The 17360-nt window shown below is 39.4% G+C and overlaps 1 protein-coding gene across 2 annotated transcripts; it reads left to right on the forward strand.

Moving 5' to 3' along the window:
• Positions 1–9650: 9650 nt before the first annotated feature.
• LOC142104264 (uncharacterized) lies at positions 9651–16266 on the forward strand. Of its 2 annotated transcripts, none has more exons than XR_012679547.1 (2): positions 9651–10298; positions 14667–16266. XR_012679547.1 is itself a non-coding variant. In XM_075188842.1 (2 exons), exon 1 carries the CDS (start codon positions 11965–11967, stop codon positions 14521–14523), a length of 2559 nt encoding a protein of 852 aa, XP_075044943.1. In that variant the 5' UTR covers positions 11537–11964; the 3' UTR covers positions 14524–14581; positions 14667–16266. The 2 variants fall into 2 exon arrangements, 1 of the variants encoding a protein (XP_075044943.1); XM_075188842.1 differs by lacking the exon at positions 9651–10298 and adding an exon at positions 11537–14581.
• The last annotated feature ends 1094 nt before the right edge of the window (positions 16267–17360 follow it).

The following is a 17360-nucleotide window of genomic DNA, read 5'->3' on the forward strand; positions in this document are numbered from 1 at the left end:
GTTTGTTACAAGTGTGTGTATTCATACTTATATAACATAATTCATAATTTACAGGAGTAAAACAGGAAGTAAAGAGGATGAGAACACTCTACATGGAAATACACAGATGACAACATCCAACACTTTCCTGTTACCCTCAACCTCATGCACCTGCATTTTGCACTGCCTTGACATTTCCTATTTGCAAACCATGCTTCCTTTACTTTATCACAATGTTTTGTACTTCTTTTGTGCTACTGTAGCTGCTTGTGACCTCACTTTCACCCATTCTAGCTGATTACCTTGCATTTCCTCCCACATGTACTAATTTTCTGTTATTCACCACAGTTTACTAATAACCATTACACTTTCTCATGAATGCTCTCAGTAACCACTTACTCCCTCTCACACGACTGGTTAACAATCCTCTTATTATCTACCAACCTTCCTATGAATTGCTGTGGCTGATTCGACTAACCTCCAGATAATTTGCAATCCAGTTTGTCTACTATCATCCTTCTATTGTTTTTCATCACCTGTCCATGCACACATCCTTCAGCCCTACTTCTACTTACCACTAAATACTCTCTCTCTAACATGTCTGCTCTAATCTTTCCTTTTTTCCTTTCCTTTCCTGTAGCTTTAAATGCTTTGGATCCTTCATCCTCATCACTGCCTATACTACACTAATTGCAACTTCCCTCTTGCTAACACATCTTCCTCCTTGATTCTCATATTAACCCTCCTTCCCTACCCCCCCCCCCCCCACACACACACAGACACACACACACACATTCTCTTGGCTGCTTGTGACATTTGCCTCAGACGCTCACCCGGTACATTCCCAACCATATGTTCATGCTCCTCCTCCCACCACAAATTTGCAACCCACCACATACCTCAAACCCTTTCAAGCTCTCTCTCACCCCACCACTTTCCCACATCCACTTTTTCTGTGTGTTCTGGAAAAATAGATCAGTCAGCAACAAACATGCTGTCACGATAGAGCTGCAGGAGGTGCTACTGATTGGCATTGACACAACTAAACAAGGAGGTGCTGTCTAATGCACCCCCGGTTTTCACCAGGGACACCCACAGGGAGGTATGGACTTGGCTGCATGAGGTGCGCAGGCCACAGTTCTCCAGGTTAGTCACCAGTGCATTAGTATGGAACAGGAATAGTTGAACAGTCCAGGTCAGAAGCCAAACAAGAGCAAAGAACCCAAGGATAATGCAGAGTATGGTCAGAGGGAAGCCAGAGATCTAAAACAAACAGATGAAAACAGTACCAGGGATAACATGAGAGAGTAGACCGGAGATCAAGCCAAAGGTCCAAGCCAAAACACTATGAACAGGAACAAAAGGCTGGAGCTGGTGAACTAGTACTCTGGTGCCAGATACAGCCAGAAGGATGTTTAAATATAGAGAATTACTCCTTGATTGGTTCTGTGGTTTTCTGCAGTAAAAACGCAACCAACCGCTAAGCAGGTAAAGAGTGTCTCTAATCGCTATGTAACAGAATGTGATGCTCTGTGCATTCATGCGCAACGTAGCTATCCGGAATCAGGAAGAGCGTTCCACTGCTAGGCAACGTTGTGCCGTCAGTGAGAAAAGACAGGCGTCCGTCCCCGACACCTAGGAGAAGTGTGGGGACAGTACCTGACACACGCATCAATTCACATCGTTTTTGTCTTACACTCTTTCAGATTCCTCATCAGCACTGTAAACTGGCCCACTATCTATGTTACTACTTCTCCTGTAGCACTCTTTTTCTCCCACAATCCTTGTCTAGGTGACTGACAAGGTGGTGGAGTAGGTTTCCCACTGTCCCCTGGTTGCACCTTCTGTGTCATTCCCTCAGATCCCTTTCTCTCCTTCTCCTCCTTTGAATTCTATACCATGCATCTCATTTCTCCACTTCCCTTCCTCTTTGCTGTCACAACCTCCTTTCATTCTATCTCACCTTGCCCCCTGTTGCCCCACATGCACCCAGCGCACACAGAAACACCTAAATAGTTCTAGTGATGCAGTTTCATTCTAAAATAGTACTCACACAGCAGCCTTGGGAGAGGCAGCTCCAGCCACCACATATTGTTTACGTTGACACACACTCCAACCCTGGCACTCCAAACAGATCCACCATCTGCAAAAGTACAGATGAGTACCAATGGAAAAAATCTCACTCCAATGCAGATTCTCTCCATTACAAATTTATCACTATTTAAACTCATCCAGCAAAACTATTTAAGATCCCTAATATGTACGCAGTCCACCAATCCCTGTCACTGTCAACTTGCTCCTCTCCCAATCTTCACAACCCTCTTCTTCACTCACTGCTCATGACTTTGCTACCTATTTCAAAGGGAAAATTTACACCAACCTCCTGCTAGATCCATAAAAAATCCACCATCTCATCCTCTCACCTTCACAACCTCAGTTCTTTCTCCCATATTATTAAAGAAAAAGTTTAATACTTTACTTTTCCTCCTAAACCTGTCTCCAAACATCTCCCCATTATTCCCCCAGTACTTTCCTTTTCAACCTGTCCATCTCCACTGGCACTTTTATTTCCATAAGTGCTTTGACTTTACCTCTCTTTCTGGCTTTGCTTCTAAACTACTTAAGCACTTTTGTATAACTATCTGACCCAAATTTTTCCACTCCTCTTTGCTTGATTCTCTCTAATTGGGCTTCTGTCCTCTTCACACCACAGAGACTACAATTACTAGCGTGAACTATAAACTACTTACAACTACGTCAAAGGGTCACTTCTCCCTAGTCATCTTCCTTGACCTCACTGCCACTTTTGATAAAGTTGACCTCCCTCTTCTTCTCAAAAACCTTTACTTTATTAGCCTTCAGGAAGAGTATTCCCTTTAGATTGAGCATCTTGATAAAATTTTAAACAGGGTTTTGGGGTACTCTTTAATTAATAAAAAAAACATTAAAAATATCTGCATGCTATCTTTCTGTATATTGTGGAACTACATGTTCCAGTCACCCCAGTCAGACTACATAATAAAAACAGTATTCTATTTATTATGATTAAGATACTTTACATTTTATTTACATGTTTCTCAATCAAGCATTTTTGATAAGTATTTTCAATTTTGCTGGAAATATACAAAGCAGAGATCATAAAGGACAAAGTAATCCGTCCAACTATTCATTGAACGGAGTAAACAAATGTATCCATGGTTACTAGAATAGTACGTGCTTTATTACCTTGAATCCCAATACAGGTAAACATACTTGGAGTGATGTAACACAGCATGCAACAAAAACAATCGACACATTTAAAAATAAACCTTTTATACAATGCATGATCTGACAAGTACAGAACATTAGCATATTGTTTTATAGAGTGAGCTAAATAACATTCAACTAAATAAGTAGCAAAAGAATGATATTTGGGGAGAGGTGGTATATTTGTTAAAGGTTTATACATAAACAATCCTATTTATCTTAGCTGCACTTTATAGAATCATTTATATCGTGTTGCAATGTTTATAGTATTGACATGTGTTCAAATCATGGCAACACTGTTAGAGCAAAAATTGTGCTTGCTCTAGTTCTCGTGTGCTTATTGCAATCAAGATAGAAAAAATGGAGGTCTATTTTACATTGTTACAGACATCTTTTATTTTGTCAAATAAGCCAGTGGCCTTATTCTTGGTTTACTCCTGATGCTCCAGCTTACCTCTGCAATCTTCCAGAAAATTTCATAGCCACCCTGCTGAGAATGCCCCCCCCATCTCCCACCCCCCCCCCCCCAAACAACCACATACACACTTGTTTTACTCCAGATTAGCCTTATGCATGTTTGTGTGCATGAGGCTAATCTGACAGCTGATCGATGATTCACAATGTTGTGTGCAAGGGACCGCATTAATGTATGTCAGTCAAACATGCTCACAGAGGAAAGGTGCTTATACATCCACATTTCCTCTCGGAGCAACATAGAAGCAGTCCGTGCAGTGGAGCTTCAGCAGGCTCATCAAGAGGTAAATGGGTAAGAGGGGACAGGGAGGATAGCAATGAGAGAGGGTTCAGGGGCAAATGATTGGTACAGGAGTATTCAGCAGTCAGCAGAAGATGATTGAGGACCGGGTATTCTGGTGTAAGAGGCAAATGTTTGAAGCAGAGGTATTCAGGAGTTAGAGGAAGATCACTGGGGCAGAGTATTCAGGAGCCAGTGAATGATGTCTGAAGCAGGAGTGCTCAGCAGTCAGAGGAAGATGGATGAGGCAGTGGTATTCTGTTAGTGGAAGATGACTGGTACCCAGAACTCACACAAAATGGCAGGGGTAGTCAGGTGTCATATGAAGTTGATTGAAGCACAGATATTAAGGAGTCAGAAGAACCATATATATGAAAACAGCCCTCTAAAAATCCACTGCTTCACTCTCCATAAATGTTTCTTCAAAATACCCTAAAAATTGAAAAATATAAATAAATTAATCAATCAAATGGAAAAGTTTATTGTCATTAAAAAGGTTTGCCATGACAACATTCTTATATTTTAATAATTACCATTAAAAAGTGATCTTTCAATTGTTTGGATCACCAAGACCTTCAGCTCAAACAAAATAAACTTTGAACCTTCCTACCAATGTGTATTGTGTTCATGGGTGTAACAAGGACTTTGGGGGCCCTAGCAAAATATTGAAGGTGCCCCCAAGGTTTGTATGACCTATCTCCTCCTCTTCCCTCATGCACCTTAAGAGCCAGTTGTCTCTTTCTGCTCTGTTGCTGCACCCACTCTGCATTTCACTTCCTGCGGAGTGAGAAAGGGGCCACCAGAGGTTTTTTACACTCTGAATTAATCTCTAGTGGTGTTGTTGTCCAAACAGCATAGAAGTCATTAAGCTCCCTTTTGACCTGACTACTGCAGCTAAATGGAGCATGGTAGGTAAGTGATGTTATTGTAGCTGCTATCCTTGCTACCCCTTTAATTACAATCCTGATTATGGTAGTTATATAATATGAATTTAAAGGACAAAATAAGCACATGTATATGTACCAGTTTGTCACATACTGTAGAAATCTTAGCACAAACCCACAATCTCTTGGCTTTGACCTTTACCATGATTATAGATTTTTCCTATGTATTGACCCTCCGGCAATAAACTTTGCATGTCACAAAATACATATAAATAAATCTAGATTTGTGGTGCTGGGTTTCCAATGCTAATTTCAGTGTGGACATTAACAACTGTTATGCTCAGAAGAGTCTCAGCCTCTCAGGTCTTCAAAAAGAACTGCCACAAAGTAGGATAGTTTGGCTGATGAGAAACTGCAGGTCGCGATCCCTACTGAGCTTACAGACATAAGGAATGGATAGACTAGCAGCAAGGTAATACGAAAACGGTACCTGAGGCAAGGTCCGATGTGCAGTGGGGATCCTTCCAGAGGTTGGGGAGGCACAGCCGGGTCTGGTACACAGTAGTAGATATCTGTCATGCCAAAGGGGAATCCAAACAGAGCAATGAGGGCCGAGCCGAGTCTGGTAAACGTTAGCAGATGTCTGTCTCACCAAAGGAGAATCCAAATGGAGTAGTCAGGTCAAGCCGGGTCTGGTACACAGGCAAAACTCAGGAGATGCAGGAGAAACACAGAGAGGGACACAGGGAGCTTGAAGACAGGGATCCAGAAGTCAGGAATGTAACATGTTGCTCTGACACAGGGCTTGTGTCAGAGCGCGATTTATATAGAAGGACAGGTGGAGTTTGAATTCCCCGCTGGGGGTCACATGATCAGAGCTGCCACAACTTGGAAGTGTCAGTTGGCCGGCAGGGCGAGGATCATGGAGCGGTGAGTATTACAACAACTAATACCAGTTGGTGCCTTCCTGGAAGTATTCCTGTGTTGGAACAATTTTCTGACCAAGGACTTTAACCCTCAAGCAGCCACCAGCCATTCCACCCATTACCTAGAACATTAGCTCTTCAAATTTTAAACAGTTACACTAAAAACTACAGGACTTAAAGCTGGTAACACACTACAGGTTTTTCACCCGATTATTGTACCAATCACTTCATAAACGACTGTTAGGTCTGATATCGCATTAGTGCGTACACTTTCTCAATCATGTTTTATCATATCAAAGAATATCATATCGCTTTATTTGATTTTAAAAACTGACTAAAAATCACTATGATGGAACTATGTTGGGCAAATTCTGAAATGCGTACGTACTCATGAACAGCAGTGTAGGCAGATCTCCATAGAGGTACAGAGTCATGATGTTTTCAGCAGATGGTTATGACAGATTACTACTCTTTTGGTTCCTCTTCGTGTACTACGCACATTGCGCAGCTTGATCTCGGCTTCCCTGACTATCCACTTACTTTTATCTATCTCACTAATTGCCCTTCTGGGGAACCACGACCTGCACGTCTCTCGCAACTTAACCCAAACTACCTTGCGGGGTCCGTGGAGAAGACCAGAGGCGCTTTAGATTCCACACCTCCAGATAGGGCTGTGCCAATATAAGCAAGTATCTCCAGGTTCCTGACACATTTTCAATATAAATTGTAATGAAATAAATACAATTCCACATATGTTTACCCCTTTAAAAATCAAATGTTCTTTCTTGCAGTAGTCCAAATGTCCAAATGGAAAAGTAAATTATGCAATGTGAATAGATTGCCGATTTAATATAAGCATGATTTATGTACTATGTCAGCTAGAGGGCTTAATACACAATCAGCCAATCAGAAGTAGCTAGAAAGTGCTGTTAGTAGTCATCATCATTGTTGCATATGTTTGCATCAGCACTCCAGTACCGGCATGAGATGCAGATGTGTCCATGCCCATGAAATCACACGCCATTACTGTACTCATCCTTCACTTGCCTGCCCCATTTCCACCTCACCAGACTTAAAGGGATGCAAGTCAACGATATGCAAACATAAATGTATGGGCATATGTATATGCATGCACATTTTTGGTGCACATGTACAGTACAGAAATGCCTGCCTGGTGCAAAAAAATGGAGAATGTAAGAATCTTTTAGGGTGGCAATCAATTACCTGCAATGTCCTGTCAGAGCTTCACATGATGAGACTCTATGTTATGTTAGGGCACTTAAACATTGCTGAAAAATCAACAATGTTGTACTTACCATAATACCTAAAATACACATATCACACAACTCTCCCATAGGATTTTGCAAGTAATTAAATACCCACCTCATTATCCAGTAATATAACATCCTGTTCTCTAATTGGTTTTCTGGAACTCCTCTTTTAGAATTTGGAGTTCTGTCCATAATTTGTGAAACAGAGTACTAACTATGATTGTAAGCTATCTAGCCTGAAAGCTAAGTAGAACCTTATTTTTCATCAATGTAAGCTTTATTTGTATTATTTCTATGATCTACTTAGAGCAACTTAATATTTTGGTTACAAGACGCAACACAGATCACACCTGCAACTATTTTTTGGCATTACAGCTAGTGTCCAAATGCCATATTCCTCCTGCAAGACAACAACAGTCACCTCATATGTCTTCCAATAAAATAGGAGCACAACACCGTGATTGCTTGCACATTGTACAACAGCCAAGTACAATAGGGGCTAATCAATACAGATTAGAGACAACTGGCATTTTCGCTCATTTGGAGAACTAATGTTAGAGTGGAATTGTATGATTATTGATTTAATATCTATCATGTGCTAAGCTTTAGATGCTAATATGTTATGCTATGACTTTAAGAGAAATTAAGGAGATATTATTTTCAGTTTAAAAAGACAAATTATTCAAGGTTGGCCACGCAGCGCCATGTTCCCATCAACGAAAACATTCCAAGAACATGTAGTAAAGTTCTTGATAAGATAAAACCCAAGGACTCAAAGATGAGGGGCAGCACAAGGATATTGGCAAAAAGCCTGGAAAGAGATAACACACAAAGAAGATAGAGTTGTTTGATCTTTGATGTAAAACTGAAATATATATATTGTTAATTGATTTTCTCTCATTATTTTAATGTCTTATAATTGGTTGTTCAGAATCTATACCCCTAGACTTACATGTATAAAAATAAGCGCTGAAGTGGTCTCAAATTGGAACAGAATAAAGCTGCTCAGCATTATATCATACAGGTGTTGAGTATTTTCTGTTCACCAGTCGACTGAAAACAAAGAAAGATCTGACTGACATTGAAGGTGCTTGATAGAAGTATCGGTGAACCCCGATACCCCAACATTTCTGGGGGCTAGGTCCGGGATGCTCCAATATCTCCACACCTGACGCCACACTCCACTGATGTCCAAAGAACTGCTGAACTAAATCCGGTGAGTAAGAAAAGTGTAGATTTCTACCTTCTTACTCAGTTCAGTATTTCTTTGTATGTCTAAGGAAAGTCAGTTGAGGTGATTAGAGGGTATTCTATGAACCCAATGTACAGTCAGAGGAAAGGATAATGAAATGATAAATGTATGGATACTGTAGATTATGATGGATGTAGACAATTTTAGTTAGAAGATAATAAGAGAGTTGAATGTAAGAATTGTACCTGCTGCATTGTTCTGAGAAAATATTCAGGTTGCAAGGGACCTAGACTAAAGGGTGTTACAACTACAAATGCATATTACGGTTTTGTAAGTAATGAAAAAGAACTATATTTTACGTTAGGGTGCATTTGAATGAAGAAATACTACATATTGGCCACAAAATCATATGTTACCAGATTCTAAACCTATATGTCCATACACTGACTTGAGGGGAAGAATTGGATCAGCCATAATTGCCAGCCTTTTAATCTACAGCCAATAAACCTTACATCTGGTGTTCCTATGGCAGACTAGGAGGTAAAGGATTAAAGATACTTATAGTCTGTACAAAGGGGAAAATTGTATTACCTTATTCCACTTATAAGACATTGTATCCCAGATACTGACAGTACTGTGACCAGTAACCCAGTAAATGGGGGCACAGAACAGTAAGATGCCTACTATAGGCAAGCCTATGGATATAATGAAAAAGAGAGAAGGTAGTAAAGCTCTTAAAAGAATTCATAAAGTACTCAAGAGAGCAGGATTTCCCCCAGAAGGGACATTAGACTTAGAGAAATGGTATGGGTTTTATTTGAATAATAAAGAATGGATAAAAAGGCTTGGCTATGAAGATCAGGTCAATGTGTGGATATGCTAAATGTATGTTTGATCCTGCGCAGCTGAATGAGTGAGATGTGCCCCTCCCTTATTCTGTGTAAAAGATTTCAGTGTGTTGAGATAAGAAGCACTCTGTTTTTTGTTATCTGACAATGTATGTAATGCTGAAAAAATATGTCCGGAGTGCTGAGTGATAATAACATGTTGAGGCTAACTTGTATTTAGTCTAATGCTGGGACTTGTAGTTCCACAGCAGTAGGCTGGAAGGTATCAGCTGATTTTTCTTTCTCTGTATGTGAGTTTTGTCTCCGTCTTACTTCGTGTGAGGGAGATCTGTGTTTGTCTGTCTTGTCTGTTTTTTTTTCGTTTTTTTACAAGAGACATGTTTCAAGGTTAAAGAAGTTGTACATTTTTGTAAATAATATAATGCCTGCCTGCTCAATTCTAAGCTTTTAAAGAGATGCATAACAAGTGTTGAAATGTTTTGGTCCGTCATTACACGATTCAGTGGACGGACAAGTTGGCTGGGGTCCAACAACCCGTTTCTGTATTTGAACAAAATAATTTTGTTTCTGAAATTTGAGAAAAATAGCTTTCTCTTTAATGAAGTTGAGAATTGTGGGAGTGAGCTTTACATGAAGATATATATTACAAGCTGTTTTTATCTGTGTGAAAATGGCGCTGATAAATGTTCTCAGAAATCAGGAGGGTTTGTTATGCCCATAAAGAAATGTTACGAGATAAAATGTCGTCTGTGAGCGAGAATTGTGAATATATATTTGTACTTTAAACATGGAAATCACAGAATCTGGAAATATGTGTGAATATTTGGTTTACAAAGAGATGATGAGAAAGGAGTGGCTTTGAACACTCGCCCAGGTCTCGTCACTTTGACATTCCCTGTTTGTGAGATTAGGGACTGCCCCTTTGAGGAAATCAGTTTTTCATTGTATGAAACGCATAGCGTCACAGTTAAGCTACAAAGAGAAACTTTTAAACAAGTGTCGTATTAGCAGCTGTTCAATGTGAATTAATAACAGTTACTGTAATTCCTAGTGAATAAATGTTAATCTCTATGCAAAAGTTTTTTTCTTCACAGAAGCTCTCCAGCTACAAAGCACCCTTTCAATCCAGATTGAATTTATCCAACTTCCAATGAATAGAAGTTTGCAATGTTTTGATCCACAGCTACAACAAACATAAGTAAAAACTAATCAAGAATTTAAAAACCGTAGACTCTGATGAGTAATGATTACCTTGTTTTGGAAAGAGATATTAGAGTTTATGTGCTATTCGCATAGCAAATGCATGAACCAGATGGTTTTTCTGTATGTGCAGAAAGCAAAAGGTTTTTATTTTTATCCTCATAACAATTTTGAGTCAATCAGTGTTGTAAACGCATTCACTGCCATTATTTACTGTGCTATAATAGTAGTATACTGCAAGTCCTTCTTTGTATCGTGGGTATGGTAATGCATTGATGGGAATTCAATATTTGTACGGAAATGAAAAAGATTTAAGACTTTATGAGCTATTATCTGTGTTTTTGCATTAGCATTTCTGGGTGATAGTAAGACATTTACACTCTCCACTGAGCAAAACCAAATGTTTAACCAATTTTAAGCTAAAGCAACTTCAGCACCAGCACTGGCTTTGCCAGATTGTGACAGAGCTACTCAAGCACACAAAGTTGAAGGCTTCACTCAAGATAATGCCCAACATCGCAGACTGTTTAAGACCAGATTCCTCAATGGCCTTTCTGAAATATATCGTCAACAATTGTTCCTTATAAGACCAGAAGTAGTAACAATGGAAATGCAATCCATGCTCCAAGTCCTAGAAGATATAGAAGACCGGGAAAAGGAGAAGCAAAGGAAAGCCAAAGACAAATCTCAAACTCAGAAAATTACCATTCATGTGGTCCAAGAGAATCAAGACTGGAAGGTTCGTACAGACACAAGAGGTGCATCAAAGCAACAAATAAATGAAAAAGCAAACATGACTTTGGAAGAAATGAAAAAGCAAGGCATTTGTTTCTTCTGCAAGAAGAGAGGGCACATGAAGAAAGATTGCAACAAGCATAAGAAATGGCTGGAAAGAAGAAATGAACAAGTTACAAACCAACAACTGGCATAGGAAATTGGCACTCCAACGTACCTCCGGCTCACATATAACCAAACTCTGAAAAATGACTTGACTAAAGGCCTAGTGAATATCATATTACCTAATGGTCAAGAATGTGAGTGTCTAATTGATACTGGAGCAAGCCGCACTGTATTAAGAAAACAGGAGGTACCTCAACAACTATTAACAGAAATTGATTTACCTGCTACAGGCCTAGCAGGAAAAGAAGTAAAACTAACAGAAAGTAAACCAGTTACACTTTTAGTAGGTGAAGAGACAATTGAAGTACCAATACAATTTCTCACTTCCTAATCTTGTCCCTATAATCTGTTGGGAGCAGATGTACTTTCAAAGATACAAGCCAGCATCAAATACACCCCAACTGGAGTAAAACTCACAAGTCAACTCCCATCTCCAGTCCAAGAAGAGCTTACAGCAGCAATCTAGATGCTAGAGCAGATGAGCACATGTCACAAGGATAAGACTGTTAATCTACCAGATTGGCTGAACATAGTACCAGACAAGTTATGGTCCAAAGGAAAACACGATGTGGGCACACTTAAAGTAAATCCAGTAAAACTGACACTAAAGCCAGGAACACATCCTGTCTCAATTAAACAGTACCCACTTGCTGCAGCTCAAACCAAAGCGATCTCAGAACAAATACAAGAATATCTACAAATAGGGGTGTTAAGAAAATGTCGCTCTCCTTATTCTACACCCCTATTCCCAGTAAAGAAACAAGATGTCGGACAAGGGGGTGCAATACTGGATGGTTTATGACCTAAGAGAGGTCAACAAAAGACTTCTGATCAACACTCCCATTGTACCCAACCCCCACACTTTGCTTAATCAGATACCGCCAAATGCAAAATGGTTTTCAGTAATTGACTTTGCAAATGCTTTCTTCTCAGTCCTAATCACAGAAGATAGTCAACTCCTTCTAGCCTTCACCCATGATGGAAACCAATATTGCTGGACAAGACTCCCTCAGGGAGGAGCAACAAGCCCGTCGGAATTCTCAGAGGCAATGGCACTAATTCTCCAAGGATGGAGGCCTATCAATCCAACTACTCAACTCATTCAATATGTAGATGATCTCATGTTGGCTGCAGAAACTGAAGAAGAATGCAAAGCAGAAACACTGTCATTACTTTGTTTCCTGGCCGAACAAGACTGCAGAGTATCACCAAGCAAGTTGCAATTAGTACAGGAAAAAGTAATATTCTTAGGACATTGTATCTCTGCAGGAACCAGACATCTTACAACTGAAAGAGTTAAAGTTATACGAGACATGAAGACACCAAAAACAGTCAAAGAAATCAGAGCCTTCTTGGGACTCCTTGGATATTGCAGAGAGTGGATTCCTTCAGCTTCAATTCTTATGCAACCATTGTATGAATGCTTGAGGAAACAACAGGGAACAGAACCACTCAATATAACTGAAATAGAGAATGCAGTGCAAGCCCTGAAACATGCCATCTCTACTGCACCAGCACTTGGACTACCAGACTACCTGAAACCTTTCACATTGTTCTGCCATGAGCAGTCAGGACATGCTCTAGGAGTCCTCACACAGAAACATGGAACGAAGCAAAGGCCACTGGCCTATTATTCTGCACAACTCGATCCAGTTATAAGAGGTTCTCCATCATGTATACAAGCAGTAGCAGCAGCAATACTGAAAGAAAAGGTAGCAGATATGGTATTGGACCATGCACTTATTATTCAAGTTCCACATGCAGTCACAGAAATTCTTAATCAAGCAAAAACAAGACATTTGTCTGCAGCCAGACTAACTAAATATCAGGTAGCCTTGCTCAGCGCCTCACATGTAACAATTACCAGATGCACAATCCTCAATCCAGCAACCCTGCTCCCCATTGATGATTCAGAAGAGGGGAGTAAGGGGAGTCGCAAAGAAGATGAATCATCAGACAGGGGATATGAGGACCTGAGTGAAGCGTCTGAAGAAGAAACTGAAGAAATACACACACAAAAATTTTCACATGATTGTTTGGAACTTATGAAATTAGAGACTTCAGCTTTACATAATGTTACTGACACACCACTTTCAGATGCAACCCTAACTCTTTATGTAGATGGATCTAGATACTATGTGGATGGAGTTCCATATACAGGTTATGCCATCACAACTGAGGAAGAGGTGCTTGACTCAGGAACACTGTCTAATGGAGCATCAGCACAAGAAGCAGAATTGATAGCTCTAACTAAAGCTTGTGTATATGCAGAAGGACAAAAAGCCAATGTATATACAGATCCACGTTATGCCTGGGGAGTGGCGCATGACTTATGTCCCATTTGGAAAAGCAGAGATTTCCAAGGATCAAATGGAAAACCCATCAAACATGCAAACTTGATTAATGAACTGTTTAGAGCATTGGAACTCCCTAAACAAGTGGGAATTATAAAGGTTCAAGCTCACACTAGAGAACAAACTCCAGAAGCAAGAGGAAATAACTTTGCAGATCAAGCAGCAAAAAAGGCAGTCCTCCAACCAAAGAATACTACATTTCTTGTAGACTCAACAGAAGGTGACACAGACAAATTTCAATTCCCAGACCTACAAAGCCTTAAAGACTTTCAGAAACAAGCAACAAAGGAAGAAAAGAATAAGTGGGAAAAAGAAGGTGCACAGCTTGATGAGCAAGGAATATGGTCAAAAGAAAATAAATGGTGCCTACCAAGAGCCTTATACCCAGTAATGACTCAGATTGCACATGGACAAGTACATCATTCCAAAGAGGCAATGACTAATAGGGTATGGAAAAATTGGATTGCCCCTGGATTTAACTGTGCGGACACAAACTATGTGACAGCTTGCTGGATATGTGGAATACACAATCCAGGGCAAAGAGTAAAGACCCCAAAGGCTTTCTATCCCTTTCAGAGACTTCAGATCGACTATATACAACTTCATAAATGTGGTACCTACGAGTATGTGTTAGAAGGAAAAGCTACTGCTAAAAATACAGCGAAGAAATTAATCTCAGAAGTCATCTATAGATATGGCATACCTGAAGTTATTGAATCAGATAGAGGTACAACCTTTACAGAAGAGATAATGAAGCATGTAATGAAGAACTTGGGAGTATCACAAGCTTTTCACACTCCTTATAGGCCACCAGCAGGTGGGAGGGTAGAAAGGCTTAATGGTGACATTAAATTGAAACTACAGAAAATGATGCAAGAAACCAAAAAGACTTGGTTAGAATATTTACCAATAGTTCTGTTTAACATTAGAACTACACTTACGAAGAGACACAGGTTTAGCACCAAATGAGATACTGTTTGGCACAGCACACAGAACAGGCTGTTATTTTCCATAGCAACTACAGCATGTACGTGGTGATTTGTTGAATTATGTTACTTTATTACAGAAACAACTAACTGAAATACATGGTCAAATGTTCTCCTCCATTCCAGACCCTAATTTTGATACAGGTACCCATAAACTGCTATCTGGTGACTGGGTGGTCATAAGAAAGCACATCAGGAGACGTCTTGAACCCAGATATAAGGGTCCTTATCAAGTCCTGTTGATGACTCCCATGGCAGTGAAAGTACAGGAAAAAGACACCTGGATTCACGCATCACACTGCAAAGTCTTCAAATCAGGGGAGTCTTGTTCTGATAAATAGAAATGACTGTCTTATGGTATTGATATGTCTTACCAGAATATTTCTGCCTGAAGTAGGGGTCAATGCCTCCCTAACCCAGTGTGAAACAGACAGATAAGTGACAAATTGCCTATGTCACTGTGAGAAACAGATGGGAAGGAGTGCTCAACAATTTGCACTCATAGGAGAATAAAATTTTAAAATGCCTTTGTGAATACTTAACCTCATTGCCAAAGTTGTCAGCAATGATTCATTTTGAATATTGTAAATATTGCCATTAGTAGCAAAGGGTTTGGCAATCCAGCTCATTGTATATGTGGTAGAGAAAATTGTTATATGGCTGATTAAGAAATTACTGACACTTGATTGTTGTTCCTGCAGGAAAAATAATGAGCTTCCAGAACCAGTAATGATCACAGAAATTTCTACAAGTTTAATGTCTGAGACAAACAGTGAACATTATCAGCAATGGTCAACAATCAAACCAAAAACCTGCACAGTCTGCAACAAGAGATTGACAGTGACCATCGAGAAACCAGAATGAAAATTGATGTCCTATTCATTAGTGGGACATATTTGTTAATGAATCTTATTCCATATAGAAAGCAATGAATATTTTGATTCATCCATTGATACTAATTCTTCTTGTACTAACTATAATGATTATATGGAACTGCTACTTAACATGTAATACAAGAAAGCTTTTGAATAGATATCAGCAAAGTATTCCCCTCTATGCACCGAGATAAAACATTAAGTAGGGAAAGAAAAGTTATGGTGATAAAGTACCAGAGATATGTGCTTAATGAATTCTTGTTCTAATCATATGGGGTCCTTATAATACCATATGTTTAAATGTAGGTACTAACTGTCTTCTGCTGAGTATCGCCATGACTGATAGGTAGAGGTTAATAGTTGATATTTAATCAAAGAGGGGAATGTTAGAGTGGAATTGTATGATTATTGATTTAATATCTATCATGTGCTAAGCTTTAGATGCTAATATGTTATGCTATGACTTTAAGAGAAATTAAGGAGATATTATTTTCAGTTTAAAAAGACAAATTATTCAAGGTTGGCCACGCAGCGCCATGTTCCCATCAACGAAAACATTCCAAGAACATGTAGTAAAGTTCTTGATAAGATAAAACCCAAGGACTCAAAGATGAGGGGCAGCACAAGGATATTGGCAAAAAGCCTGGAAAGAGATAACACACAAAGAAGAAAGAGTTGTTTGATCTTTGATGTAAAACTGAAATATATATATTGTTAATTGATTTTCTCTCATTATTTTAATGTCTTATAATTGGTTGTTCAGAATCTATACCCCTAGACTTACATGTATAAAAATAAGCGCTGAAGTGGTCTCAAATTGGAACAGAATAAAGCTGCTCAGCATTATATCATACAGGTGTTGAGTATTTTCTGTTCACCAGTCGACTGAAAACAAAGAAAGATCTGACTGACATTGAAGGTGCTTGATAGAAGTATCGGTGAACCCCGATACCCCAACACTACCATTTCATGAGCCTGAAGATGATTTGTGAGGAAGTTAAGGATACCAAAGTTCTCAGCTCTGCCATGAAGACACTTTCACCTTGTAGGGACAGTAGTCTTGGAAAAAGTCTCATTTATATGCTTCGTAGGTGACAGGATGCTTTCTACCTCCAAATGTTAGTCTGAATTGCTTCAATCTCTGCTTATGACCCATTTAACACCTCATCTTGATTATCTGCAAAACATTACAAAGTATATATATGTGACACTATGTGTCAGGAAGACGCTCTCAGCTTTAGTGACCTTGGGGTATTTGCTGTATGAGGTCACACACGATTCCAGCCCACAGTCTCTCTCTACCTATCACACAGGTTATAGCCCTACTGAATCACCCCCACACAGCGCTCTCACACCCCTATACAATTCAGGTTTGCCACCACCTATTGAATACGGGCAATAGGACCCCAATATCCTGTCCCACACTGGCAAACAATGCTTCTAGCTACCACAGGCTTACAAGGCCCCCACCAGCAATATTCTTCTTAACAGGCTAATGGATTCGTTAGAGTATCAAGAACGCCACATATTAAATTTATAGATTTAATATACAAAAGTACAGGGCATTCAGATATAAAAAACAATAAAATTAGTAAATTGACATAACATACACAAGCAAAACAGTTTAAAATAAAAATGATTAGATTCAGAGTATAACTTACATTGAAGTGGTATATTCTGAGCCAAGGGCAATTTGCTTGAAGATGGACAGCTTATCAATGAATGATTGATTTCCCAAAAGACTGACAACTTGATGTAACTGATCTCAGCTTTTTAAAGACACCTTTACACATTCCCACCTCCTGGGGGTTGTGGTCTGTGATGCTTTTTCAATCACCATTTGCATATTGTCTGATTTACTACCCAATTCTACTATATGACCTAACTTTTCTGTGGAGCATCACACAGACCAAATTTTACAATTAATAAATCCCCTATGAATTTG

The sequence above is a fragment of the Mixophyes fleayi genome, chromosome 10, assembly GCF_038048845.1.
Source record: "Mixophyes fleayi isolate aMixFle1 chromosome 10, aMixFle1.hap1, whole genome shotgun sequence".
Taxonomy (NCBI): Eukaryota; Metazoa; Chordata; class Amphibia; order Anura; family Limnodynastidae; genus Mixophyes; species Mixophyes fleayi.

What these genes read in the sequence shown, in the direction of transcription:
- LOC142104264 (XM_075188842.1), top strand. Translation starts at nt 11,965, where the DNA reads ATGTCGGACAAGGGGGTGCAATACTGGATGGTTTATGACCTAAGAGAG.